The sequence below is a fragment of the Lotus japonicus genome, chromosome 2, assembly GCF_012489685.1.
Source record: "Lotus japonicus ecotype B-129 chromosome 2, LjGifu_v1.2".
NCBI classification, from domain to species: Eukaryota; Viridiplantae; Streptophyta; class Magnoliopsida; order Fabales; family Fabaceae; genus Lotus; species Lotus japonicus.
In genome coordinates, this window is record NC_080042.1 from 92,772,029 (window position 1) to 92,799,599 (window position 27,571).

A 27,571-nucleotide genomic window follows, 5' to 3' on the forward strand; every position below is an offset into this window, starting at 1 on the left:
GATAGTAATAATTACATTTGAGGTTATAGAGATAATATGAAATTTGATCAGCTATGCGTTGTTCTTAAAATATTTTTTGTGAATAAATATGCTTCCGAATGATTTAATGGCGAAAAAAGAACATAGTAACAACTACTAACATTGACTGAGTTGAGGATTTGGTAGATTTCAAAGAAATTGGTGAAGAGTGATGAGGTAATTGGATTTGGATGGCGGTGATTCACACGGGCGCTACACACGAATATTGAGAAAGCTCCATTCACTTGTTGTCACAGTCACAGCAAAAGTTGAACGCATTCGTATGTGAACTACACCACTCCCTAGCTAGTTCACATTCACAGACACAGATACAAATCCAATCTTGTAACTTGACTCTTTCTCACCTTCCAGTTATCACTTGCGTAAGCAAGCGCGTGCATGAGAGATAAAGGTTTGGTGATGAATGCTGTTTTGTCAAACCCGTAACAGACAACTTAATCAATAATCCATCACATCTTTGGTTTTTTAATTTAAAGAAAATTGGGTTAATTTCAAAGTTAATTAGAATTTGTAGAGAATTGATCAAACCATTTTCAACTGAACTCGGGCAAAGCCTCATATTCATATATATGTCCTCATGTGTTCAGAGTTCAGACTTGTGCTCTTTTCTTCGTTGAGTCTATTGGCCTTATAGGGTTTATTTTGTTAATATTGTGCCCATTTTTTTTTGTTTATAGAGCCCATTTGGCGTCTATGTAGATGGCGCAATTAAGCTGTTCTGGGTGAGGGATTGTGGACGGTTCAGTTTGTGTATGAGGCAATAATTCAGGATATGAATGATTATGCTTCATGTAGGGGCGGAAGCAGGGGGTGGCCTGCTTGTGCCATGGCCACACCCAAGATTTTGCAAATCTCTTATAAAAAAAAAAGCCTTTGTATTGTCGAAAACCCACAATTGTTTCTTCTTCTCTGTTGTTCTATTTTTGTTATTGGCCCCGGTGAGATCAAATTGTTGGCTCCGCCACTGGCTTCATGGTTGGCAGGTCAGGCATTGCATGATCTGTTAACAACTCAGGGCTAAGTGGCGGAGATCGTCACATGGTGCAATTTCGTTAATGGTGGATGGCGCGTATAGTGTGGATCACAACCGAATGGGAGTGGGAGGTTTAGTTCGAGATGAGGCCGGAGTATGGCTAGGCGGGTTTTATGCTGGTGCAAGTGGTGGCGATTCTCTGTTTGCATAAATCCAAGCGCTCCTCATAGGATTAAGGTTCAGTTGGAATAAGAATTGGAAGAAGGTGAGTTGTGGAGTGGATTGTCTCAAATTGGTTCATGCGTTAGGGAAGGATAAGTTCCATAGATATGGGAGTGCGTTGTTGGAAATTCAATTGATGCTCTCAAGGGCTTGGGAGGTTTCGATCGTTCATGTTCCTCGAGAGGGTAATGCACCGGCGGATTGTCTAGCGGGTTTGAGTGCGTCTCTGCAGTGTCCAGCTACTGAGTTCTTCCCCCTAGGGTGGTGTTGCCTCTCCTGTCTGGAGACATGGAGGAACCTTAGTTTCGTTGTTTAATTTTCCTATGTAAAAAAAAAAGATCTGTGGTTAAGCTTTAGACTATAATATCATATTAGATTTTTGAATTGTTATTGGACTTGTAACGAGATGGGTCAAGGTCTTGCCACATTGTGCTAAGAAATTATGACCCTAAGTGATTTAGGAATAATGTTTTATTCACATTTCTCTTTGAGGTGGAGATAGGTTGAATGAGGAGAGATATGAATAAAATAAAAAGTATGAGATAGAAAGTATGAGATATGATAGATGATAAGAGGAGATAGATAGAAATAAAAAGATGTGAAAATAAAGTGTTTAAAAAAATGAGGTGTGTATATATATCATGGTGATTTAAACATGCATTCACATACTTTTACAACAGAACTTTAAAGTGACGAGTAATTGAGTCTTTTCAAACAAACAAAAAAAGAGTAATTGAGTCATTTCATTTATATAAATTACTTAACTTTTACTTTTTTATAAAAAGTGTGACTTCTATTTATTCACACTTGTATGATTATACTCCAACAACTAATCATTTTAAACAAATAAACCTTTTAAAAAGATACATACTTGCATTAACACTATTTTCCATCATTTTCTCATCAAAGTTTTATTGTATAAATTATTTAATATGATCACAAATCATAATATTATGGTTCAGATGTACTCGCACATTGTACCCAAAAAAATGTACTCGCACATGTGAATTGTGAGGTCTCTGACTCCATATGTCCCTTCTGTAATATAAAAGGAAAAAAATAAAAAGGCACGTGACTAGAGCAACACTGAAATATATTTGAGTATCAAGTTTCCATGGAGCTGTCTGCGTCAAATCGGAACATGAAAATGTTGCCACACCTTTTAAGTTTTAAACTTTTAAGTTTTAATACAACATGCTTCATTTTGTTTTCTTCATTGTCATGATTGATGATTCTCATGCATGAATATCAAAAGAAAATGTTCACGAATTTGATGTAGACGAACAGTAACGAACACATTTGATTTGTATTATGTTAAAATAAAATTAAACGGTCCTAACTCCTACATATATTGGATGATGATGGGTCTCGGACCGATTGGATTCTCTCTAAAAATGCTCACACTAGATATAATACAAATCTGCTAAATAAGTATGAGATTGAATATGAGTAATTTACTGCAAAAAGTAGTTGGTTCGAGTGTGGGTATGGGTACTATAGTACACAACCCGCCTCATACCCGCACACACTTTAATAATAATAATTATTATTATTATATTATTATATACTTTGAAGTATATATACTAACAAACGTAATTGAAGTTATAACTTTCTAACTTATTTTTTAAAAAATGAATGATTTTACTATGGATAGTCTTTTGTATTTTTAATTAATTTTCTTTATTTTAAGTTATATTACTTTCTGTTGGAGAATAAAAATTGTATTTTTGTTAAGGAGTACACGTATATAGGTGCCCAGAGAATACGATGATGGACATTCAAATTGTTACTTACGCAGGTATGAGGACGGATACGGGTAACTTTTGAAAACGCAAGTACGGGATGAGTACTATACTACCCTACCCAGATCCTACCCATTGTCATCCCAACTGATACATATATGATTTCCACCGGTACTTGGTTAAGCAAATCATGATATTAAAAATGGATAAATAATCAATTTAGTCCTATACTTTAACTAGTATGTCCGATCTGAGTTTTAAAACACTATTAGTAGTTGATTAGAGTACCATTAAAGTATTTCTCATACTTCCTCAGTCCATAATTTTAAGGTATTTTTTTAGATAATTATGTACGTTAGTGTATAATCTCACTATGACAAAAAAGACATTAGATAGCGATTACGTCCAACAATAAGTATAAGTGGGGGTGTTAAACTGAGCGTTGTTGTTGGGTAGCAATTTTTAATCGCTACACAATTAAAATCTTGGTAGCAATTCCGTGAACCACTTCCCATCTTAAAACATTAGCCGCGGTTATAGCAGCGATTATCTCCATCATGGTTGTTTCGCTGGTCTTGGTGCTTCTTTGCGGTATGTGATCACATGTTTGGACTCCGAGTAATGATATATACACACCTCATTTTTTAAACACTCAATTTTCACCTTTTTTTATTTTTATCTCTCTCATCTTATCATCTATCACATCTCATATTTTCTCTCTTTTACTTTTTCTTTTCTTCCTATTTCTCTCACAATTTCACCTCTCCACCTCAAAAGAGAGGTGTGGATGAAACATTACTCCTTGGACTCCTCGCTAGATAACCTATATACCCGTTACTTGCTAGTTGCTAGCGTTCTTTTAGCTTTGTAATCTTTTCCCGTCAAAAAAATAAATAAATTATTAGTTTATAAAAATGTACAATATTTTACATTCACTCTTGAAAATTGCATTAAAACATTGTGAAAATGTATTAATTATTAGTGATAATATTAAAGCTGCAAAATCTGCTGAAATGGCCTGCGATACTCTGCTGCAAGATATGCCCACGTATGCAATCTTAGCAAATGATACTACCTTGGCCAAAAAAAAAGAGAAGCAGGTTTGGAAAACTAATATGCAGTTGTAGACTTGTAGTAATGTAATATGATGATTCCACCGTGCCAATGCCATGGTAATTATCACCCCGTATCTATCACGTCATCAGCGTCAATTATAAAACCAAGTGCAATGGTTTAACTCCTTCAACACCATTTTTTTCTTTCTAACACTCCACATTATTTTCTCTTTCTAATTCAACACTCATTTAATTTTTACCAACTCCAATAGTTTTTCATTCAACACAACCACCCTACCCCAGCACTTTTTTATTTCATATTTTTATTTAATTTTATATTTTTGTTTTTATGATTTACATTAAATTACAATTATCGATTTAAATTAAATTAAAACAATAAACACATAACAATTAATTTTTTTTAAAAAAATATAGACAATAATTTATTTTATTTCCATAACTTAAAATGCAAGACAACAAACTAAGCATACAATAATTTATTTTATTTTCTTAACTTAAAATGTAAGACAACAAACTAAGCACACAACACAAAGAATTCTGGGTAGTTGGAAAATTGGATCTTAATAATTGTTGGAATTTTGATAGTTGGAAAATTGATTTGGATCTTGATAATTGTTGAGATTTTGGTAGCTTTTAGAAGAATTCTGGGTGTTGAAATTGTGATTATTGGGATACATTTCAAAACAAAGGCTAATAGAAAGATAATAAAAATAGTGAAAAACTTGATTTTTTTTTGCTGTGTCCAAATCAAACGAACCAAGTCTCTATTTATAGAGGAAAAAAATCATGAATTTTGCTTAAAAAAATTCCAATTTTTTTTTCAATGAAATAATTGAGTTCAAAAGATTAAAAAAATAAAAATTCGGTCAACGAACCAGAACGCGCCACGTGTCTTAGCTGCAGCTTACCCCCTTTCTCTCTCCGCGTCTCTGAAGCAGCCACGCGCCCTGTCGGTGCGTGTGGTGCACGCGCCTGGCGTGACCACACGCAGGGCGCCACGTGGCACCGACAACTCCCCTCTCAACACCTTCTCTCCTCCACCTCATCTTCAACACAACTCTCAACACCACTAAACCCTCTCAACTACCCTCAACTCTCATCTCAACACCACCATTGCACTTGGTCTAACTCATCTGACACATCTGTGTTCCATATATAATTTTAACTATAATTTTTTGTTGCAAACAAGGCAGTTATTTTATTGAATTTCACCACATTAAAAAATATAAATTTATTTTATCAAATTTAATATTTAAAGTTATTATTTTTTTCCATGTCATATTGTGATTAAGTATCAGTGTAAAATTATTTTACACTAAGGATCTGTTTGGTACAATGTATAGTACAAGGCCTGATAGTATAAGACATAATTGTATTATGTCTAATAGGAATAACACCTAATAAAATTTTAATATTATACAACGTTTGATCATACACTGTATAATTCGGTGGCGACAGTGGTGATATTGGTAGTAGTATAATTGAAGATGATGGCAGCGATGTGGTGCTAGTAGTGGCGGTAGCGGCGATGGTGGTAGGGGTGGTGGCGGTGGAAAGTGGTGGCGGTAGTGGAAGTGTAGGGTGGGGGCGACGACAGTGGTGGTATGACAGTATCAACAATGGTGGTACTTGTGGTGCAGCGATGGTTGTGGTGGCGGCGACGGTGGTGGTGGAGGGTGGGAAGGCGACATTGGTGGTATGACGGTATCAACGATGTTGGCAATGGTGGAGCGCGGTGCTGGTGGTGGTAGGACTGTAACAATGATGGTGGTAGTGGCGGATCGCGGCGGTGGAGGCAGCGGTGGCGGTAGTGGCGACGACGGTGGTAGTGGTAGTAATGGGGATAACGATGGCGATATCAACGGTGGTGGCAGTGGTGGAGCGTGGTGGTGGTGGTAGTGGTGATGGTATTGGTGGCGGCAGTGGTCGAGGGTGGTTGTAGTGGCGGTTGATTAAATATATTCAAGGGGTTTATACATTACACTATTATCATGCCTTATTCATGATCTATACGGTGGATTAAATAATAAATCATTTTAATGTATAAGAGGTGATTGATATATAACCTTATATAATATAATGTGAACACCAAACAATGGATAAGTCCATAATGTACTGTATAAGCTTATACTATCATGCCTAATACGACGTACCAAACGGGCCATAATAGTACATATTCATTAAACTCTCATTTATTTCTAATAAAAAATATGGTCGCATTTCATATGTGTGTTTGATTTAGTCTTTTTTAGTACATCAGAAAGAGTGTCTTGTTTAGTTGGAAAAGAAATTGAGAATAAAGAAGAAAATTGAAAAAAAAGTTAGATAATTTTATAAATTTTAGAGTGTCTTGTTTAGTTGGAAAAGAAATTGAGAATAAAGAAGAAAATTGAAAAAAAAAGTTAGATAATTTTATAATTTTTTTTGGTTAAAGAGATAGGTAAAAGGAAAAGAAAATAATGTTTGCAAATGCCATTACCTATAAATAAATAAAAGATATATAAATAATTAAAGTAATTTTCTTGTAAAAAATTAAATGATTATTGTTTTTACAATTGGGAGAATTATTTTCTATTTTCAATAAAAAAAAATTGTTAGAAATTGTGTTTTGTCTTTCTATTATTTTGTTTGCTCATTGTCTGTCTCCTCTAGTTTTTTAATTGGCTTAAGAGAGGATGAAAGAAGAGAAAAAAAAATGGATAAAAAAAAAGGAGAGACAGAGTAGAGTTGATAAGTTATGTAATATAATGGATAAATAAGAAAAGAAAAGAAAAACTTTTTAAGTTAAAGACATTTTTCTCCAAAAGAAGAAGAAAAAAAAAACAACTTCATACATTTTTATCACACTCCATTAAAAAGGTAGGACAATGAAAAAAGAAAAAAGAAAGAGGAGGAGTGGTTTCTTCCCAAAATTTAGAAGACCACTAAAAGTATGTGGTCCCACTTAAGTTATCTTTCTTTATAAAATTATGAGCAGTGTTATTTAGCACGATAGGATGGTGCACGAGCAGCATTCAATAGCGGTTTAAAACCGCCACTAAATTGCGGTGCCAGGAAAAAACACAAACTTTACACAATTATGGTGGTTGAAAACCGTCACTAATATGCGGTGCCAGAAAATATCGCAAGCGTTACACATTTCTGGCGGTTTTAAACCGTCAGAAGCTTCATCGTGCTCCCATCGTGCCTACTTCCTTGTGCACTCTACCATTATCCTAAAATTATTGCAACCAAACTAGTTTGGGTTGAGCCACTCTCCTCTATTTCTCTCTTTGATCACTTTCTACTCAAAGTTTTCTCAAACAAAAAAATAGTTTTCTCGAATAAAAAAAGTGCAAGACATGTTTGTTAGAGGAAGAAATGAGAAAGAAAGAAAGAGAAGAGAGAGTTATGTAAGTGAGAGATTAGAAGACGCATGTGTTTAGTTTTTTCTTTACTATTTTTTTTATATGCAAATGTTAATTGTTAGTAATGTTAGTAAATTAATCATTCTCAGGGTTCGAACCCTGGAACCTTTACCATTCATCTTACCCAACCCTTATATCTCTAATTCTTACCGCTTGAACTGCCCTTCACCATTCTCTCTTTACTATAATAAGAGAGCTTGAAAGTGGGTGCGGAGAGCACTTTTTCTGATCTTTGCAATTTGTGAGGAAATTGACGCAAACCAATTTATTTTTTATTGTTTAGGGGTTGCTAAATCTCCATTAGTTGCTTTTGTGATCCCCACAAATATAGTTATCGTAAATAAAAATGTCTTTGAACAAAATTTTTCTTCTCTCCCTCACCTCATTCTTTTTCTTTTATTTTTCATCTATCACTAAATAACTTACAAAATATACCATATTTTCCACCTCTTTACTCATTTTCTCTATGCTCTCTTTCTTTCCGTGAAGGCTATGGTATGGTATCACCCATAAAAATGGGGACACGGTGTCCCCCAAATTTTTTTATATGAGATTACAAATATACCCCTTGAGCATTCTGCAATTTTTTTTGTCTTCTTCACAGTGACCCCAAACCACGCCACCAGCTTCTGCATAGAAATATCATCTTCCTCCCCTATAACCACTGTGAACCCAAACTTAGCATCACCGTGAACCAATACCACTCAACCTTCCATTTTACTTCAGATCCAAAGTTTCCTTGGTTCTCAATAGACAAATTTTACAAATCAAATTTTATATCCATGAATGTACTTGCTCCATTAAGCAAAAACCAGAATAAATAACATGAAATACATTGAAACCCCAAAGTCCAGAAAGAAATTGGAAAATTCAAACCCCAAAATCCATAAAGAAAAACTTAGAACTAAAACCCCAAAACCCTTATCGGGAGGGGGGGCACGGCGATGGAGGGTGCCTCTGAAATGCGACGCGGCGGCTGAGGTCAGAAAAAAACCCATGGCGATGCGGTTTCCAGCGGCGGCGGCTCGGGACAAGGCCAAAACGGTGAGGAAATGTCTTCTTCACGGATCGAATCTCTTCATTTTCGCAGATCGAACCCAGATCTGGATTCTTTGTGTTCAACCCATATCAGTTTGACGGAGACGCGAGCTTAATGTGATGAACAAAGAGTAACCCAGAGATGGAGAAGATGAAGATCGATCTAGTAGGAGGAAGAAGGAATTAGTTTGGTGGTGGCTGAGGGTGGTGTCATGGTGGTTCGGGTATGGCAGATTTGGTGGTGGTGAGAGGGAAGAAGATAGTGATGTTTGAGGTGGAGGAAGAAAGGGACTGTGGTGGCGTGGCTGGTGAGTTCGTGGGATTTTGGCTGTTTTAGAGGTTTCAGAGAGAGGATGGGGTTTGAAGATGGCTGAGAGGTCGGAGAAGTTGGGTTGCCGGCACAACACAAGCTCTCCACCAGGAAGAAGGATTTGGATGAGGCCAATCAAAACCAAGAAGAAGAAGGTTTTTTTTTTTATGAATGGCAGGGCACTTTAGTAAATAGACAAATTTAATCTAAACCGTTTAAATATTTAATGAATATATCTATGGTCTAAATTGGTATACATACAATGTTCCTCTTTTTCTGAAAGTTTTTTTTGTAGGGGACACCGGTACACCCCCTTTTATGGGTGACACCATAGTCGCCACCCTTTCTTTCATCAATACGAACTTAAGTACCAAAAATTGTGTAAACAGCATTACTCAACTGAATACAGTGCTTCCTCTGTTTTGTTTCGTGTGATTGGTGCGATTGAAACGATGGATATACATCATATCATACTTGATGAATTTCTGAAATCATTGTTGTAAGTCCTTGTACTCTTGTATTGAGCATAGCATACATCCCTACCATGCCATTTGCAGATGGGAAAGCATATCTTCTTTTTATGGTAATTATTTCCATTTGGAAGAAGACTTCTGTTCACCTCATTACCCTGTCTCTGTCTATTACTCTGACAATTGGCAAAGACACATACCAAACATTTAGCAGAAACAAATAATTTTTTTGTCAGCAAGTAGAAACAAACATTTAACAACTCAGTTCTCCCCATTTATGATTACAACACTCTTTTTTCCTGACATATTACAACTCGGTCATCTAGCTCAGTTTGAAAGCAGATAGAAATAAAAATGCAGGTTAAATAAGTGAGCTGGAAAATGTAAACTACAGCTTAGCCATCCTAATGGGGGATGGATAAATGCCAGAAAGTTATACAATTATGAGAAATATTGCCTAATTGGAGAGGATTTCTCACATGTGGACCCATATACCCTTTTTTGCACTTATTTTTAACTTTTTTGAAACTACTTAATTATTTGAAAGTTGAATCAAACTATAGGTTTTTGTGAATGAAACAATGTTGTAAAAATCGATTCAACCTGTAAAGGCGCTGGTTAGATGTTTAATGGTTCAGTTACAGCTGAATTGTAGCTTAAGAAGTGATAATTATATACTAGTTCCGATCCATTTTATTAAAAATAAATTTAATGCATGACTTAGTTCTTTTAATAAAACTCTTCTCAAATTTTATAAAACATTAATTAACTATTTTTTGATATTTTTCAATTAACTATATAATCAGGGACGGATTTAGGTGCATAGGTATGAGGGCAAGTGCCCTCACTTAAATTTGGAAAAAACATTAGAAAAAAAAAAATTAAGTAGTAAAAGTATGTGGTTTTTTATGACTTCTTTGATAAAAAATGCTCTCACTTATTTTCACACATTGCTAAATGCCCTCACTTGAGTCTCACATTTCTAAATGCCCTCACTTGAGTAGTAAAAAATGTGGTTTTTGATGGTCCCTTTGGTAAAAAGTGTCATCACTTGTGCCTCTTTTAGTAAAAAATGTTCTCACTTCTAATAGTATATGTTATTTTATTTTTACAAATTTATATGTATATATTATCCCCACTGCATCAAATTTCTGGATCCGTCACGGTATATAATATATATTTTATTCTAAATAAGTAGTAGATATTTATTCCTATGTAACAAAAAATGGTTGTCTAAATGATCCATGATAAAGTTTGGGTTAAATAACTCATCATTCAATCACATTGGAGATAAGTAAGTTGAAATTTCTATATTTTATGTATTAATAGCTCATTTATCTCGAATGTGGTTGAATGATGAGTTATTTAACTTTTTTTTTTTTTTTTACAAAATGAAGAGTTATTTAACCTAAACTTTATCATGTGTCATTTATACAACCCAACATTTTTTTTTTAAGAAATGAAACATTAATTGGTTTCTCTCTACTACCGAGTACTGAGGAAAATTTAAAAAATAAGTTAAAGAATAACTTATAAGATAATCTAAAATGAGGACAAATTTAATACTAATACTATACAAAAATAACCAACTTTTGATGATGTTTTCATTATGAAATGGGAATTACCAAAAAAAATTATGAAATGAGTTGTCTTTTAAAATATGGGCTCCCTTACCCAGGCGTATCATTCAAATGTCTTTGTGGGCTTATAAACATGACAAAAACACATAGGAAAAACAACTAAAGGTTTATTCAAAAAAAAACAACTAAAGGTTTATATATTTTAAAATATGATAGAATTAAGTGAACTAAACTTCAATTTTGTACAGTGTTGTTATATTGAGTTTGAATGATATATATATATACATATATATATATATATATTCGTAAATGATATTCTAAATTAAGTTTTTTTATAAAAGGAGTATTGGTTGAATAGAGAAAAACAGAATTACTTTTTCAAAAATGATAAATGATGGTTTGAGTCAACATACTCCCTCCTGTCCTTTTTATAAGAAACACTTTGGAGATTTTTCTTAGTCCTTTTTATAAGAAACACTCTTATAAAATTAAGTCAAATAATCAATACCAATGCAAAAGGACCTATTCCCAATACAAAAATAGGGAGGAAAATTGCAAGCAAACAATATGTATGATCAACATTTATGATAATTAACATGATTGTTCTTGTAAAAAGGAAAAAACATCATTGAAATTAAGCATAATAGTTAATTTTATAAAAAATATTAGTTTCCTTAGTTTGTGTAATTTTGTCCAAGTTTTTCTTATAAAAAGAACCGAACGGAGTACATGTTTGCAGTGATTTTTAACTTCCACAAATATTTGCGGTGCTTAAAAAGTATTGACCGTTCCTATACATAGTATGTTCATGTATAATGACTCATACTTCTCAAGATAAAAAATACTAAATTGAACATTACATAAACGGGAGAAAGTAATGAAATAATAATAGGTCATGGGTATTGATGTAGTAGTTTAGCTTCTAAACATAAATTTGTTGCATGAAAACCAAGTCCATTTTTAAATAGGATAAAAAGCATTTTTGGCCTCTGATGTTTTAAGTTTGTGCAAATTCTGCCCCTATCTATTTTTGTCGATGTTTCTACCCCTCATGTTTTCAAACAGTGCATCGTCTACGACGATGCACTGTTTGAAAACATGAGGGGTAGACGATGCACTGTTTGAAAACATGAAGGGTAGAAACATCGACAAAAATAGAGTAGGGGCAGAATTTGCACAAACTTGAAACATCAGGGGCCAAAAGTGCTTTTTAGCCTTTAAAATATTAGGGTCGTAGTCGCACATCATCCAAACTTTAGGAGAGGTGTTTGATTCCATTTTTTAAAATTGTTTTTCAAGAAGAAAACTGTTTAAATGGGGTGTTTTCAAAGTAATTTACTCTAATCCAAACTTAAGTTCGTTGTAGAAGAAAGAGGGCGACGCCTAATATGGACTACTAAAAAAGTAGTCCAATTTTGCACCCACAAATTTGACTGTCTATAGCAGGTAATACTATTTATGTTTTATTTTTATTTCAAAACTTATTATTTTAAACATAAGTGATTAGTCGTTAAAAAAAAAAACATAAGTGATTAGAACATAATCTCTCTCTTAAAAACATTGGCTTTTCTTCTCCACACAGTTATCATCTTCTCTGGTGACGCCTTTCATTGTTGTCGCCAGAGGTGATTAAATCATGGCAAGTATGGCTTCAGCTCGTTTCTCTGCAGGCCTTGGTTCTCTTTCCTTTGGTTCTCCCTGGATCGGTCCTTATCGGTGGCGTAGAAGTGACAGTGCCAGATGGGGAAGAAACACAGAGCAGCAGTGTTCACCCATCCCCAACCCCTTGGTTGTCCAGATTTTTTTGGTAACTTGGAAATCTAAACAACAAAACAACAAAAAAGAAAAAGCAGAAAACAGCTGCCCAGTGGCGGAGCCAAGATTTTTGTGGAGCCTGAACAAGATTAAGCCTAAGTTTATCTACGTGGTATGAGTACGAATACGCAATACGGTATGTGATATAATTTGATTTAAACTTAAACTTTACTTTGAAAATTCAAAGATAGCGTGTAGCATAGGGATGTCCGAGAGAGTCTTAACACATTAAAAATAATATACTTGGATAAAGTTGAAACTAATACCATCTTTTATTCTCCTTCATTACAAAGAAATATGCTAACAACACTCTCTTTCTTATTCTCTCTTCATTAAGCTTTGTTTGGATATAGGAGTGAAAATGAGATGATATATAATTGATAGATTTAAAATTAAAATCATTAACCAATTTCTCTATTTTTTTTTTCAAATAAAAATGAAAGTTAATAGATAATTATCATGAGTGGAGCTACACGTGTTAATTTTTTCTTTCATCGTGCGCCACAAAGGCCCAAATTCCTTTATTTTATTTTACTTTTTTCTTCTAAACTTTACCTCAGCAACCTATTTTTTTTTTAATCTTTTATCTTTATCTTTAAAACTTCATCTCTCTTTCTTTCTGCAACAGTGCTTCTCTCCCTTGTGCCATTGTTAGTCGCGAATTACAAAAATCAAAAGGCTAAAAAGCACTTTTGGCCCTTGATATTTTAAGTTTGTGCAAATTCTACCCCTACTCTAGTTTTGTCGATGTTTCTACCCCTCATGTTTTCAAACAGTGCATCGTCTACCCCTCATGTTTTTAAACAGTGCATCGCAGGGGTAGATGGTGCACTGTTTGAAAACATGAGGGGTAGAAACATCGTAAAAAATAGATGGGGGCAGAATTTGCACAAACTTGAAACATCAGGGGCCAAAAATGCTTTTTAGCCAAATCAAAATGAAGATCAACGACTCAGTGTTTAGATCCATAGAGGGCGTGCGGTGCTTCTCTCCCTTCTCCCAAAACCATCCACCTCTCTTTCTCTGCAACACGGCTTCAAAATGCCCAAGAAACCCTCAAAAAATTCCCTGCGAGAAGAAGGCCAATGCTTACAAGAAATCCGATCACTCAGCCCCATTTTTGCCAGCGCATCCGCTTCAGCCTCTGTTACCTCTCTTTCTCTGCACCTCCCACTCCCTATGAATCAGTGACCATAACTCGTCCACAAGCACAAGGCAAGCCATGTAAGAATGAAGGTTCATGACAATCCCCTGGTGTTTGCGAACATGAAAGAAAAGAGCAAGGACCAGTGGCGGTGCTGGAATCAGAGGTAAGAAGAGTAAAGTACTGTATGGGATAATTTAGTAAATTAACATTTGAATCTCACTCAATCTCAATCTCAGCTGTTCAATTTTAAATCAATATATCCAGTGGCTATTTTTAAACTGGACCAACACCTTTTCTTTCAACTTTCTCTGTAGAGAATATCTAAGCTTAGATCTTCTTGTTTATTTGCTCCCTGTGGGCTTGGCCCGTTTTCTCTCTCGTCTCGATATATAATTGTAAATGCACTCAATTGCGAACGAAACCTCAATTTCCAACCCAATGAATCTCCTACTCAGCCGCACCGTCCTCAAAACCTTACGCCGCCAGATGATGGTCCCAAACGGCACCGTCATGATCCGCGGCTTCGCCGGCGCTGGAAACTTACAAACAGAATCAAACAAGGCGGGGGAAGCAGGGTTGTGGAAAGCAACAACCACTCAGAAGCCAAATTCGGTTTCTTTCAATGCAGCTATTCAGAGATTCTGCGCGGAAGGGAGGATAACAGAGGCTGAAGAGGTGCTTCAGGAGATGAATCGGAAGGGTTTGGCCCCTGATGAGACTACTTACACGTCTCTCATTCATTTGTTCACCAAATACCAGGTATATAAGGTTCATAAGGTTATGTGTGACATGATTTTTAGTGGTTTTTTGCCTTCGGTTGCTACCTACAACGACCTTGTTCTTGCGTATTGCCGTGTTGGGTCGGTTGATCAGGCCTTACGGGTTTTGAGGGACATGGTCGACAAGGGTGTGGACCCAAATTTGGTTTCATTCAATGCTGTTCTTGAGGTTTTGTCCCGGCAACACAGGTGGGAAGATTCTGAGCCGCTGGTTGAGGAGATGCATCGGAGGGGTTTGGCCCCTCATGAGACCACTTACAAGTCTCTGATTATAAACCACTGCAACAAATGGCAGGTAGATGACGCTTATAAGCTTTTGAGTCAAATGATTGCTAGTGGCTTTTCACCCTCGGTTGCTATATACAACCACCTTGTTCGTGCATATTGCATTGAGGACAGGGTTGAGGAGGCTGTAAGGATTTTCAGGGGCATGGCTGAGAGAGGTTTGTCACCTGATGCTGAAAGTTATAACACTCTAATTACTAAGTTTTGCGAAGACAAGGAGCTGGAAAAGGCCATTGAAATGAAGACTGAGATGGTTGAGAAGGGCATCTTGCCTGATGCCATCACATTTTCGTCGCTTATACAGGCCCTGTGCCCGCAGCGAAGACTGTCTCAAGCTTTTGATCTCTTCCAAGAGATGCTGCGCGGGGGTGTGTTGCCAGGTCAGCTTACTTATCATTGTTTGATCAACGCTTATTGTCTTGAAGGTGATTTCAGTATGGCTTTTATCTTGCATGATGAAATGATACACAAGGGTTTATTGTCTGATTCTGTTACTGGGTTTTCACCGTCTCTTGTTACTTACAACGCCCTTATTCATGGGTATTGCTCTTTGGGGAGGGTTGAGGAGGCTCTCGGGATTTTGAGGGGCATGGCTGAGATGGACTTGTCCCCTGATGCCGTTAGTTATAACATTGTTATTTCCGGATTTTGCAAACTCAAGGAGCTGGGGAAGGCGTATGGTTTGAAGGTGGAGCAGGATGAAAGGCCCTATATCTGGGGGTGTTGTGATAGATTGTCTTCATCACTTATGGAAAGCCTGTCGGATGAGGTTACTTATACTAGTGTGATCAATGATTATTGTGCTGAAGGTGAAGTGTGTAAGGCTCTTATATTGACTGATGAAATGAGTAAAATGAGTCGCTACGAGGGGGGTCATTTGCGAACATCTTTTCTCGATTATGTACTTATGAATGGGCTTGATAAGAAAGCTAGAACAAGTGCTGCTAAGAAGTCCCTTCTGGGGTTGTTTTATGGTTGGTGTACTAGACCGCCAGCTTTCATATATGATACTCTGATAGAGAACTGCAGTAATAATGAATTTAAGAGTATGATAGAGCTTGCCAAAAGTTTCTGGATGAGGGGTTTAAAGAACGAAGCAGCCAGTGTTTTCAACACAGTACTTCAATGGAATTATAAGCCAGATGGAGCAGTTTACAATTTATTTATTGTTGAACACTCTACGCGTCTTAATGTTGATAAGGCATATAATATGTACATGGAGATGGTACATTATGGTTTTGCTTCTCATATGTTCTCTGTACTTGCTCTTATTCCAGCTTTATTTCGTGTTGAAAGGCACAATGAGATAAGGACGGTCATTGAAAACGTATTGAGGAGCTGTAATCTCAATGATTCTGAGCTACATAAAGCACTTGGTGAAACTGGCGACGACATCATGAAAGGTAAGATTGAAATTGAAGATGCTCTTTTGAATGTGCTAGCTAAAATAGCTATGGATGATGGCCTGCTACTTAATGGTGGAAAGTGTTCATATGCTCCAGCGATACCATAAACTTTAATTAAGTAGAAATAGTTTTGGGAAATGAGTAAGAGCCACTCGATGTTGGGAAATGAGTCCAATCAATGATCCAACTAATTCCTTTGCAATGCAATTTGTTCTTATTGATTCTGAGGTTAGTGATGATAACCTATTCTTAACTTTTCAAATTCTATCTTATTATACTGTTGTGTTTTTCTTTGTAGCTTTTTTTTTACTGTCTCTTTTATAATGGTTATCATATTACACATTCATTGTCTTGCTGTAGTTGATTGAGTTAAATTGATTCATATGTTTGCTGTAGTTGTATATTCCTCTATCATTTGTTTCGCAGATTTGATTTTTAGATCAATTCCAGTGTTTTGTCTAGAATCTCTATGCTTAGTAGATGTTAGTGAATAGTGCAATTCAGCCTACTAAATACCTCCACAAGCTTGTTTTGTCCAGCTCCCTAAGGTGCAGCTTCGCCTTCTCCTTCACTCCCACTCCTCATCCAGAACTATAGAAAGAAAGTGATTAATAGACAAAAGAGCGATTGATTTGATTGGACATATCATATTATACCGGGTTGGATCGATCAAGACCAGTTGCGGCAGTTGACCAATGAACGTTAACACTCATGTGCTAATGCTATAGGTTCAGTAGTTTCCACCAATGGAGTTTTCATCTAGCCATAAGCTATTGATTAGTGAGTCATCACTGCAAATGTTATCCAGCAAAAGTGATTCTTCTCCAGAAGAACGTTCATCTGGGGATGATGAGTTAGAATTCTCCTCTGAGTTGTTGAGAACCCCTTCAATTCCCCACTTGATTTGTCCTTACTGTACACATGAAATTACAGCATCTTAGAAAGAAAGCATGTAGTGTGGCCTAATTTGATGATGATTTTGTTTTGGTTTGCAATCACTTTTGTGATTTGGTTGGCATGGAACCTCGTAAGAGGAAGGTCCACCTTCCAAGAACATTTTCATCCTGTTTGGATACAGATGCACTTATTGCAGCTTATCTACTAGGAAAAGCACTAAATAAGCTCTAATAAGTTATTTTTTGTCTGCAACCAAATAGGTTCCTTGTAGAATGCTACCTAAGATAAAATTCAACACCAAGAACTAAAATTTGAGGTCATGGCATATTTTTGTCACATGTACAGATTTGACATCTTCCCCTGATATTTAAAGACAAATTTCAATTCACAAGATGCACTGCATGCTAATTCTCCTCTTCTTTCATGTCCATAGTTTGCAATGCACAAGAATCTACCTCATTAAAAGAGTCAAACCCAAAATCATGAATACCATAGTCCTCACAGTCAAATAGCCAAGCACAATTATCCTCCCAAGATGGAATCAAACCCATGTCAATTTTAGTATTATCATGTGCTAATGCTATAGGTTCAGTAGTGTCCCATAATGCTTCCACCAATGGAGTTTCATCTGGCCACAAGCTATTAATTAGTGAGTCATCACTGCAAATGCTATCCAGCAAAAGTGATTCTTCTCCAGAAGAGCTTTCATCTGGGGATGATGAGTTAGAATTCTCCTGAGTTGTTGAGAACCCCTTCAGTTTCCTTGATCTGAGGTTGTGGTGGAAATGGCTCTGCAGGGGTTGAAATTGAACTGTCCTTGGATGCAGCTTGTTTAGTGAGTGGTTCATGTGTAATTGGGTCAATACCAATCTTAAGGAGTTTCTTCTTGATGTCGGTGTTCCAGTGATTCTTAATCTCATTGTCTGTTCTTCCTGGTAACTTGGAAGCAATCTTGGACCACCTGACACAGCAAAAAGATATACATGTACTCATCAAATTAAACATGTAATTGCTTTAGGTAATATTTTCAACTGAATTGTAACTACTGAGAATTTAATAGTATTCTTCAAAAAAGAAATATTAAATTCAGCTCCTATTTAGTAACATTTTTGCTTAAACATTATTACACAATCCAGCATACAAATGCTTTTCAAATTTGCATGCCATTTGGACATTTGGTATGCATGTAGGAACACTTCATCTATAGTTTCCAGAGTAAATAGATGATAATTAAGAATACATGCTATTACTATCTTGAAATGCAAAAACATGTTTATGTATTACTCATTACTTGACCATTAAGTAAGCCTTGTTTACAAACACTGTTTTTGGATTGAGATCTTCTGTTTCATAACAGTAACTCATTCTTTGTCCCACTAATGAAATTTTATGTCCAGTAAAAATGACTACATGAGTTCGTAACTGACTCACTCGTATTTTTTTTAGCAATATGAGATTGGTGGGACAGGAATTTGAGACAACAGTCGAGCAAACACAAGGCAATGCATACTTGTTGCCAAGACGGTTCACCAATTCATTGAATGTTTTCAGACACATGATTGGGTCGGTGATCCATTTATAAAGATCGTATTGGAATCCCTTTCAGTTTTACTGCGAGCCTATTTGGATTAAATCAATTATGTACTCTACATCAGTGTCTCCGTTCCTCTTCTTTTGCAGATGTATCATATATTTCATTCTAAGTACACCAATATTCTTTAGTTGGCAGTGACTATTAATTGATTTATTTATGTTGTGTGTTATACTTTTGGTTGCTATAGTGAATAGTGATTACAGTTTGATTGATGCTATATTAGTTTTCATTTTGTATATATCTATGTGTTGTGGACACTTGTTTCTGATTTCTCTTATGTTTCATACTTGTCATTTAAGGTACATGACTATTCCACTTGGTTTTCAGTCCACTAAACCCAATCAAGTGTGAAAATCGCAAAAATCACTCTGGGTTAAAACTTAAAACAGGCCAGCAGGATGTGGATTTTTAATACTTTTGCATTGATTACCCTGGGCTTCACACTTATCTTCTGACCATTCTCTATTTGTGAAGCATACAGGTTGACATTTAACTATTCTTTTGGTTTATGTTGATAATGTTGTGTTAAAAGGAGACAATTTGTCTGAGATACAATGTGTGAAGCAGTATTTGGACCAGCAATTCAGCATCAAAGATCTTGATAGTTTGAAAAAATTCTAGGAAGCGTTAGATACAGCACAACCTTAGATTCAACTCATTGATCTCCTTGAAGTAGAACCAACATGGAGGCTAGAGTTTGAGAGCCTAGATTCAATGAATAGTAATGTAATCCAATTTCACCTTAGCTTTTAGCAATTTCCATGGTCTCACCTACTAAAAAAACTGTAATTTTGTGATGGAATTATGTGATGGATTAAAATTTGTGGTGAATAGTGATGAAATTAGTGACGCATTTAATACATAGGAAGTGAAATTTTTCTTTCCTTGTATTTATTTTCTTATAGGCTAGATGGAAAATATCATTTTATAAATGTTGTATGTAATCCTATCTCTATTATTTGAGTTTTGTGTTAGATTCTGATATTCCGTTGTAACATTGAAAGAGGTGGGATAAAGTGTAAATTTGAAATTTCATTCAAAAATAAGGTAAAGTCAAAAAATGTCATTTTGTTTTGAAAATTTGTATGAAGTCAGCCTCAAGAAAAAAAATAGCAATGCAAAATATATGCAACCCATGCATACAAAGCCCAACCTATAATGGACCGACTCCAATGTGGTCCTAAACTTCATAAAACAAAAAACAGTTGCATAAAACAAAGGAACATTGTCCAAAAATAAAGAACTAAAAGTAGAATTAATTGTGTAAAAAATGATTTTGGAATTAAAGTATTCCTTTTGGGGTCAAAGGGAAAAAAAATTGTCAAAGGAATTAAAGTACTCCTATATACTGCGAATTTAATTGTATTGGGTTTCACATATCCCAAGTCTCAAACTTAGTTGTATATGTATTTGGGCCGACGAATTGGATGCTTAGGAATTGAGATTTTACGTCTTTATGAATACTATCCAGAACGAACCTTTGACCAAAAATAACTTTCACCATTCACAGTAAAAAAACCTTTGACCAAATAAAATATACTTGCACACGTATTAAGAATTGTATTTAATTTTATTAATTTTTATAAAATTTCTATTTCTTTTAAAGATTTAGCCCCACTACTTACGTTGACGCATTAAGTAAATCATCACACTTCACTTTTTTTACCATCTCATTTTCACTTTTATTGTCTTTCTATCTCTTTTCCTATCACGTCACATATCATATATTAGAGCTGTCAATATGGGTTCCAACCCGCGAGCCAGCTCGACGGGTTGGCTAAATGAGCCGGGTTGGGTTGGTTAAATTCCAGCTCGAAAAAAACTTGGGTTAGTGCAACCCGGCTCGTTTAACCCGCGGGTTAAACGGGCCAACCCGCGGGTCAAGCGAGCCAACCCATCGGGTTAGAGTTATTTTTTATTAAAAAAATTATTTTATTTGTCTTTAATTTAAGGTTAGTTTAATGGATTACTTTTAGATAGAAAAATGGAAATTTTCATTTCTTTAAATTTGAGACAATTTTTTGTGTTTTATTTATTGTTATTCTATTATTTATCTTATTTTAAATGTGATAGTAAAATAATTGTGTTTTTAAATCTTATCAACTAAATTATTTTACTATATTTTGTAACCAAAAAGTTACTTTACTATATTTCAAATGTGACATACAAATTAATGGGTTGATAAACCTCTTTCTTACTTTACTATATTTCAAATGTTACCAATTTATCTATTTTTTATATTTTTTTTTCACCTAACCCGCGAGCCAGCCCGCCAACCCGCGAGCTCGTAGCGAGCCGGGTTGGGTTCATATTTTCCTGGCTCGTTAAGGCCCCGGGTTGACACAACCCAACCCGTTTTCAACCCAACCCATACGGGCTGACCCATATGGGCCGGGCTGGCCCGTATTGACAGCTCTATCATATATTATATTTATAACTCTCAATTCTCTTTCTTCTCTTTCTATCGCTCTCCACAAGGTAGAGGTGTGAAAATGTCATTACTATTTTTTCTAATTGTAAATTTGTCTTTCTTTTTGAATTGGAGTGCTTGTAGGGTGTCTACACTAATGTCCTCTGATCATTTTCATTATTGAATACAAGTATGCGTTGCACGGGGTATTCTTATTTTTTTGTATTGCATATGTTTTCTAGTTGATTATATTTATATACATATTATTTATTCGTATTAAAAAGAGGAAAAAATATTTTGGTAATTAATTAGGTTTTTTTGTGTGTGTTTTTACTGTGCTAATTTATTCGTATTTATAAAAAAGAGAAATAGAGCCATGTATATGGATTAACTTTTGACTAATTCATTCCAACTGCATTAAGATACATTCACAAACGAATTAAGCACATTAACATATAAACAGATTGCAATATACATATTATGATTTGTCCTATAATAAATTCATTAAAAATTAGAGATATTGGAAAGTTTATCCATTCTATAACTTAAAAACTAATTATGATTTGTCCTATAATGTCCCATAATTCCATTTTGCCCTCAAAATTACCAAACTTCAATATAAATAATAGATATAGATATTGGAACTTTCCTATGATTGGAACTTTCCTATGATTATAAAAGGCCACTAAACCTTAAGCTCCCGTTATGCCACACTTGCCCAATCCCTCTCTTGGTACCAAAATTTTCACTTCACCACTCACATCCAAAATGAGCACTCTTCCTCAAACACAGGGCCAAACCATCCAAGATGCTTGGGACTACAAGGGTCGTCCAGCAGAGAGATCCAAAACTGGTGGTTGGACTTCCGCTGCCATGATCTTAGGTCTCCAATTTTTCCCTTTTTTTCATTATTTAACTCTATTATTATTATTTTATTAGATAAGAAAAAAGCACACATACATACATAAAGTGTTATTCAGATTTGGTCTGTTTTCTCTTGTGATCTATCAGGGATAGAAGGATGTGAGAGGTTAACAACTCTGGGTATCGCCGTCAATTTGGTGACATACCTCACCGGCACCATGCATATGGGAAATGCTTCCTCTGCCAACGTTGTCACCAACTTCATGGGAACATCTTTCATGCTCTGTTTATTCGGTGGGTTTCTAGCAGACACTTTCATCGGCAGGTTTGTAGTTTTTTCTTCAACTTTGCTCTTTTTTTACTAAGATGCTCTGTTCTTAACATTTTCTATACTGTTCAACAGATACCTCACTTCAGCCATTTTTGCAGCCATTCAAGCAGCGGTAAGATACTACTGCAACCTTTGATTTCTTAGTTAATCTGAATAAATCTAAGCTTGTTTGTTTTATCGATCTCCTTCAATAGGGTGTAACGATCTTGACGATTTCAACCATAATCCCGGGCCTTCATCCTCCGCGATGCAAAGAGGAAAGTTCAGAATCTTGCGAGCCTGCAAACACCGCACAACTAATGGTGCTCTATTTAGCTCTCTACACCATAGCCCTCGGCACCGGTGGAGTGAAATCGAGCGTCTCGGGATTCGGGTCTGACCAATTCGATGAGACGGACGAAGGTGAAAAGAAACAGATGGTGATGTTCTTCAACTGGTTCTTCTTCTTCATAAGCATAGGGTCACTGGCGGCGGTGACGATTCTCGTGTACATTCAGGATCATTTAGGAAGAGATTGGGGTTATGGGATTTGTGCCACCACGATTTTGGTGTTCCTTGCGGTGTTCTTGGCGGGGACGAGGAGGTACCGGTTCAAGAAACTGGTGGGGAGTCCGCTGACGCAGATTGCAGTGGTGTATGTGGCGGCGTGGAGGAAGAGGAGGTTGGAACTTCCGTCTGATCCGTCGTTGCTGTACAACGTTCATGATATTGACGATGAAACGCTCAGGAAGAAGAAGCAGATGTTGCCACATAGCAAACAGTTCAGGTAAAAGTTCTTACACAATCCGACATACTTTTTTTTATATACTTTATTATTTTTTGATAAACTTTTTATGGAATAGTTTAATCTGTTTTTTTAGTCTAGGAAGAAAAAACATTTTTCTCAGAGACAGCTATGTTTGGCATGTCATTTCAGCTAGTTTATAGCTTATTTGACTAGCTTAAAAGCTCTTCAAAAGTGTTTGATGAATGAGCTTATTTCAGTAGCTTTAAGCTTTAAGCTATAAGCTATCTCAGGTAGCTTATAGCTTAAAGCTTATAGCTTATTAAATTTATTCTCATTTTTATCCTTATTATTTTATTAAAATTCCACCATTACCCTTATATATTTATAAAAACACTAAACGTATTTTCTCATCACACTTACGTATGCAGTTCTCGTCACACCGCTGCGCACCATAAGTATTAAAAATATTATATTAATAAAAATAAGTAAAAATCAATATTATATTTTTAAGATGATAAATAACTTGAGCTAATAAAAATATTTAAAGTGATAATAATTTTAATATTAATATCATATAGGTATTAATGTGAAAATAAAGTAATGTTAAATATAAAAATAATTATACAAGTATGTCCTTTTATGTCCTTTTACAATTTCAGCTTGTTTAACAACTAGTTTTACCAAACACTTTTGTTTCAATCACGTAGTTTTTCAGCTTTCAGCTATCAGCTTTCAGCTAGCTTATCAACTTTCAGCTATCAGCTAGCTTATAAGCTTTCAGCTAGCTTTTCAGCTTTCAGCTAGCTCATCACCTAGCTTATCAGCTAAATATGCCAAACATAAATTAGTAGTTCAAACTTAAAGAAGAGCTTATTTTGAAGCCTTTCAAACACACAATCTTAACGTCTGAGTGAGTTGTGTCCCTCCAAAGATATTACAGTGTGATAACCTGATTGAAAAAAATGAATCAACTAATAAGATCACCCCAAAAGACTATCGATAAACTTATTAGAAAATTGTAATGTTCAACCTGATCTTAGTACTTTATTCGTCATATAAGCTTAGGGTTCACAGGGTGAATAAGTACCAATTTTATCTTCTACTTATAAAAAAAAACTCATTTTATCTTGAATATTATTTTTACTTTTTTTTTCCTATCTTCTGCATAATTTTCTATCACATTATCTATTATATTCACTACACCAGATGACAATTATGTCATTTTTACTCATTTCTTTTAATTACCTATGTTAATTTTTTAGGTTTTTCCATACAAGACAAATGAGTTTATAGCTGAATTACTCTTTTTCTTTTACATAAAAAGGTTCTCACTGATTTCGTAAGAAGATTTAATCTGTCCTTTATCCATAATTGGGGGTTTAATTTATCTTATTTGATGCATGTTTGGTAGCACTTTAGACATGAATCGTGATGCATATTAGAAACACAACCTAATGGTAGGAGGATGTGGACCCATTAGAAAATAGAAATGTGCAAACAAATTATTGCATCCGGTTCATGGAACTTTTGTTTCTCATACACCACCTTTCTGGATTTTGCATACTTTTTATTTTTCTTAAATTATAATATTTTTTGAGTTGCTATATTTTTCCTGCTCATATACATTATTTTTCAATTAGAAGAATAAAAAAACATGTGACTTGATTCCTGTTTAAGGATAAGACACCTTAAAATCTTTGAATAAAAAATTCGTAGTTCAAACTTTGAATAACAGAGTGATATTACTATCATGATTCATCGAGATTCAGCTATTATCGTTTCGATTTCCCTTACTTCAAGTTATTTCTTTAATTTTTCCGGCCTTCAATTCACTTGTGAGTAGATGCCTAAGCAATAGTACAAACTAACTAACAGGTTCCATTTCTTGTTGGATGGGAGTAAAGTAAAGTGCCTCTAATTAATTTCTTCTCAGAATCTCGTGGACTAGCTAACTGTTATCCCCAATATCTGATCTCATATATGGTCCTTTTTTGTTTTAAAGCTGGTTTTTAGACATATCACGGGTGTTAGTGTTACCACCTTAGCTTCAGTTTGATTCAGTTTAATGGTTTCAAGTTTCCTAGACAGTCACTTTCCAAATAAAAGAAAAGGATACATATGCATGTTGCATGCATGTACTACTTACTCTCTTGTCACTTTAATTTATCTGTCTCTCTCAGGAACATGATTTCGTGGTTTGTGCTTCATATCTACTCCCAACAATATATATCACCCGTGATATATTCTTATGAATCTGATCTCTTACATATGCACACACTCACACACACAATCATTTGATAAATGCAATGCTTTCTGTCAAAACTAATAAAACATGAAGCTTGTGTAAATCATCTAAGATTTTTTTGAGTTGTTTTTACTATTTGGATTGATCATGAGAAAAATAAAGAAGGTACTTTAAACATACTATAATCAACATAATACATGGAATGACAACTTGATCATTGACTTTGGTATTAGAGTAAATTGTAATTGTAGAATAATCCCCAAACATGTCATTCCTACATTATGTGCATAATTTTTTATGTTTGGGTGGTAATTTCTTTCAATAATTAACTTATTGCATGTTTTGATGAATTTTGTTGGGGCAGATTTTTGGACAAGGCAGCAATAAAGGACCCAAAGATAGATGTCAAAACAGCAACAGAGAGGAAGTGGTATCTATCAACCTTAACAGACGTCGAAGAAGTGAAACTAGTACAAAGAATGCTACCCATATGGGCCACAACCATCATGTTCTGGACAGTCTACGCCCAAATGACTACTTTCTCAGTCTCACAAGCAACCACACTCGACCGCCACATTGGAAAATCATTCCAAATCCCAGCAGGATCCCTAACATTATTCTTCGTTGGAAGCATCCTCCTAACTGTCCCTATTTACGACCGCATCATCGTTCCTATTGCAAAAAAATTGTTGAAGAACCCACAAGGGCTAACCCCACTGCAACGCATTGGGGTTGGCCTGGTGTTCTCAATCCTAGCCATGATGGCTGCAGCATTGACAGAAGTAAAGCGGTTGCATGTGGCACGTGCACATGGCTTGGTGGACAACCCTGACTCGGTGCTTCCGATGAGCGTGTTCTGGCTGGTCCCACAATTCTTCTTTGTGGGATCAGGGGAGGCGTTTACTTACATAGGACAGTTGGACTTCTTCCTTAGGGAATGTCCAAAAGGGATGAAAACCATGAGCACGGGTTTGTTTCTTAGCACACTATCATTGGGGTTTTTCGTCAGCTCCCTGTTGGTGACATTGGTGCACAAGTTGACGGGCCACCGTAATGCGTGGCTTGCGGATAACCTTAACCAAGGGAAGCTCGATTACTTCTATTGGCTCTTGGCGGTTTTGAGTGGTTTGAATTTGGTGGTGTTCTTGGTTTGTGCTAAGTGGTATGTGTACAAGGACAAAAGGCTTGCTCAGGAAGGCATAGAATTGGAGGATCAAGACACTTCTAGCCATGCATAGGTTTTTCTTTATTACTCCCTCCGTTCCTATTTAACTATCCACTTTAAGTGAAGACACACATATTAAGAGTGCGATTAATTTTGTTGATTTTTAGATAAAGTGAGGATTATTTTTCTATTTTACCCTTTAATGTATGTGTTATCTCTCCTCGTTTATTGTACTGATAATGACATTTGTTATAAAAACATCATTTAATGTTCTCTTAAAATGTTAAGTGGACAGTTAAAAATAGGAACAAAAAAAATTCTTCAAAATAAATAGTTAAATAGGAATGGAGGGAGTAGTATTCAATGTTAGCTGTCTGTTCATTATCACTAACAAAATATTAGTTTAGTTGACATGCAAAAATCAGCACACTGAAAAAGATTGTTTAATTGTAGTTTAAAGCAAGGAAAGAATAAATATGAGAGGAGGAGGGGGGATTGTTGATTGTACACCATGATTTGTGATATTTCTTTCGGTGGGGAGAGGGGAGAGGGGCAGAAAATTATCAAACAAAGTCACCAGTGACAAGACTTTTGGGAAATTTACCACAGATCAGCCAAAATGCATGACAAATTTAAACAAACATACCATGTGAAGTACCATATATAATTTAACCAAGTTCCTGTTTCTATCAAAATAACTATACAACTTTAGCTTGCGTTACGTACATTATTAGCAGCTTATCCCATCATCTGAAGCTAGATTATCCCCCTGTTTCCCCTTCCTCCAAGAAAACCTCAATTTCCAACCTCAACCGCTCTCAGCCCCGGTTCACCACACGCCAGCAGCAAATGAGTTCTTCCAGGAAGGCCACTGTGGATAAACCCTTCTCTGAGAACGTTTTTGGCAGCGAAGACAGTTACTTCACTGTCGGTGAGACAGCGTGGAACATGAGAGGGATTTCGAGGGCAAATGGTCGTTGTTGAGGTTTATGAAGGAGGAGAAGGTCAAGTGAAAAAAAAAACGTGATACGTGTTTTTAAAAGTAAAAG

General features: G+C 35.6%; 2 protein-coding genes and 1 pseudogene across 3 annotated transcripts; 2 read left to right on the forward strand and 1 right to left on the reverse strand.

Annotated features, from left to right (window-relative positions):
- Positions 1 to 13,625: 13,625 nt before the first annotated feature.
- On the forward strand, positions 13,626 to 19,754 carry LOC130741143 (pentatricopeptide repeat-containing protein At5g39710-like). 2 transcript variants are annotated; one of them, XM_057593950.1, is made up of 3 exons: positions 13,626 to 13,982; positions 14,134 to 16,517; positions 18,633 to 18,951. In XM_057593950.1, exon 2 carries the CDS (start codon positions 14,219 to 14,221, stop codon positions 16,394 to 16,396), a length of 2,178 nt encoding a protein of 725 aa, XP_057449933.1. In that variant the 5' UTR covers positions 13,626 to 13,982; positions 14,134 to 14,218; the 3' UTR covers positions 16,397 to 16,517; positions 18,633 to 18,951. The 2 variants fall into 2 exon arrangements, with proteins under 2 accessions (XP_057449933.1, XP_057449934.1); XM_057593951.1 differs by lacking the exons at positions 13,626 to 13,982; positions 18,633 to 18,951 and adding an exon at positions 19,080 to 19,754 and having other exon boundaries at positions 14,022 to 16,517.
- On the reverse strand, positions 17,591 to 18,179 carry LOC130737302 (MYB-like transcription factor ODO1; annotated as a pseudogene).
- A 2,116-nt stretch (positions 19,755 to 21,870) lies between the features above and the next one.
- Positions 21,871 to 26,991, forward strand: LOC130741144 (protein NRT1/ PTR FAMILY 6.3-like). Its single transcript, XM_057593952.1, has 5 exons — positions 21,871 to 22,073; positions 22,202 to 22,379; positions 22,458 to 22,497; positions 22,580 to 23,151; positions 25,722 to 26,991. The coding sequence occupies exons 1-5, from the start codon at positions 21,896 to 21,898 to the stop codon at positions 26,593 to 26,595; spliced, it is 1,842 nt and encodes a 613-aa protein (XP_057449935.1). The 5' UTR covers positions 21,871 to 21,895; the 3' UTR covers positions 26,596 to 26,991.
- The last annotated feature ends 580 nt before the right edge of the window (positions 26,992 to 27,571 follow it).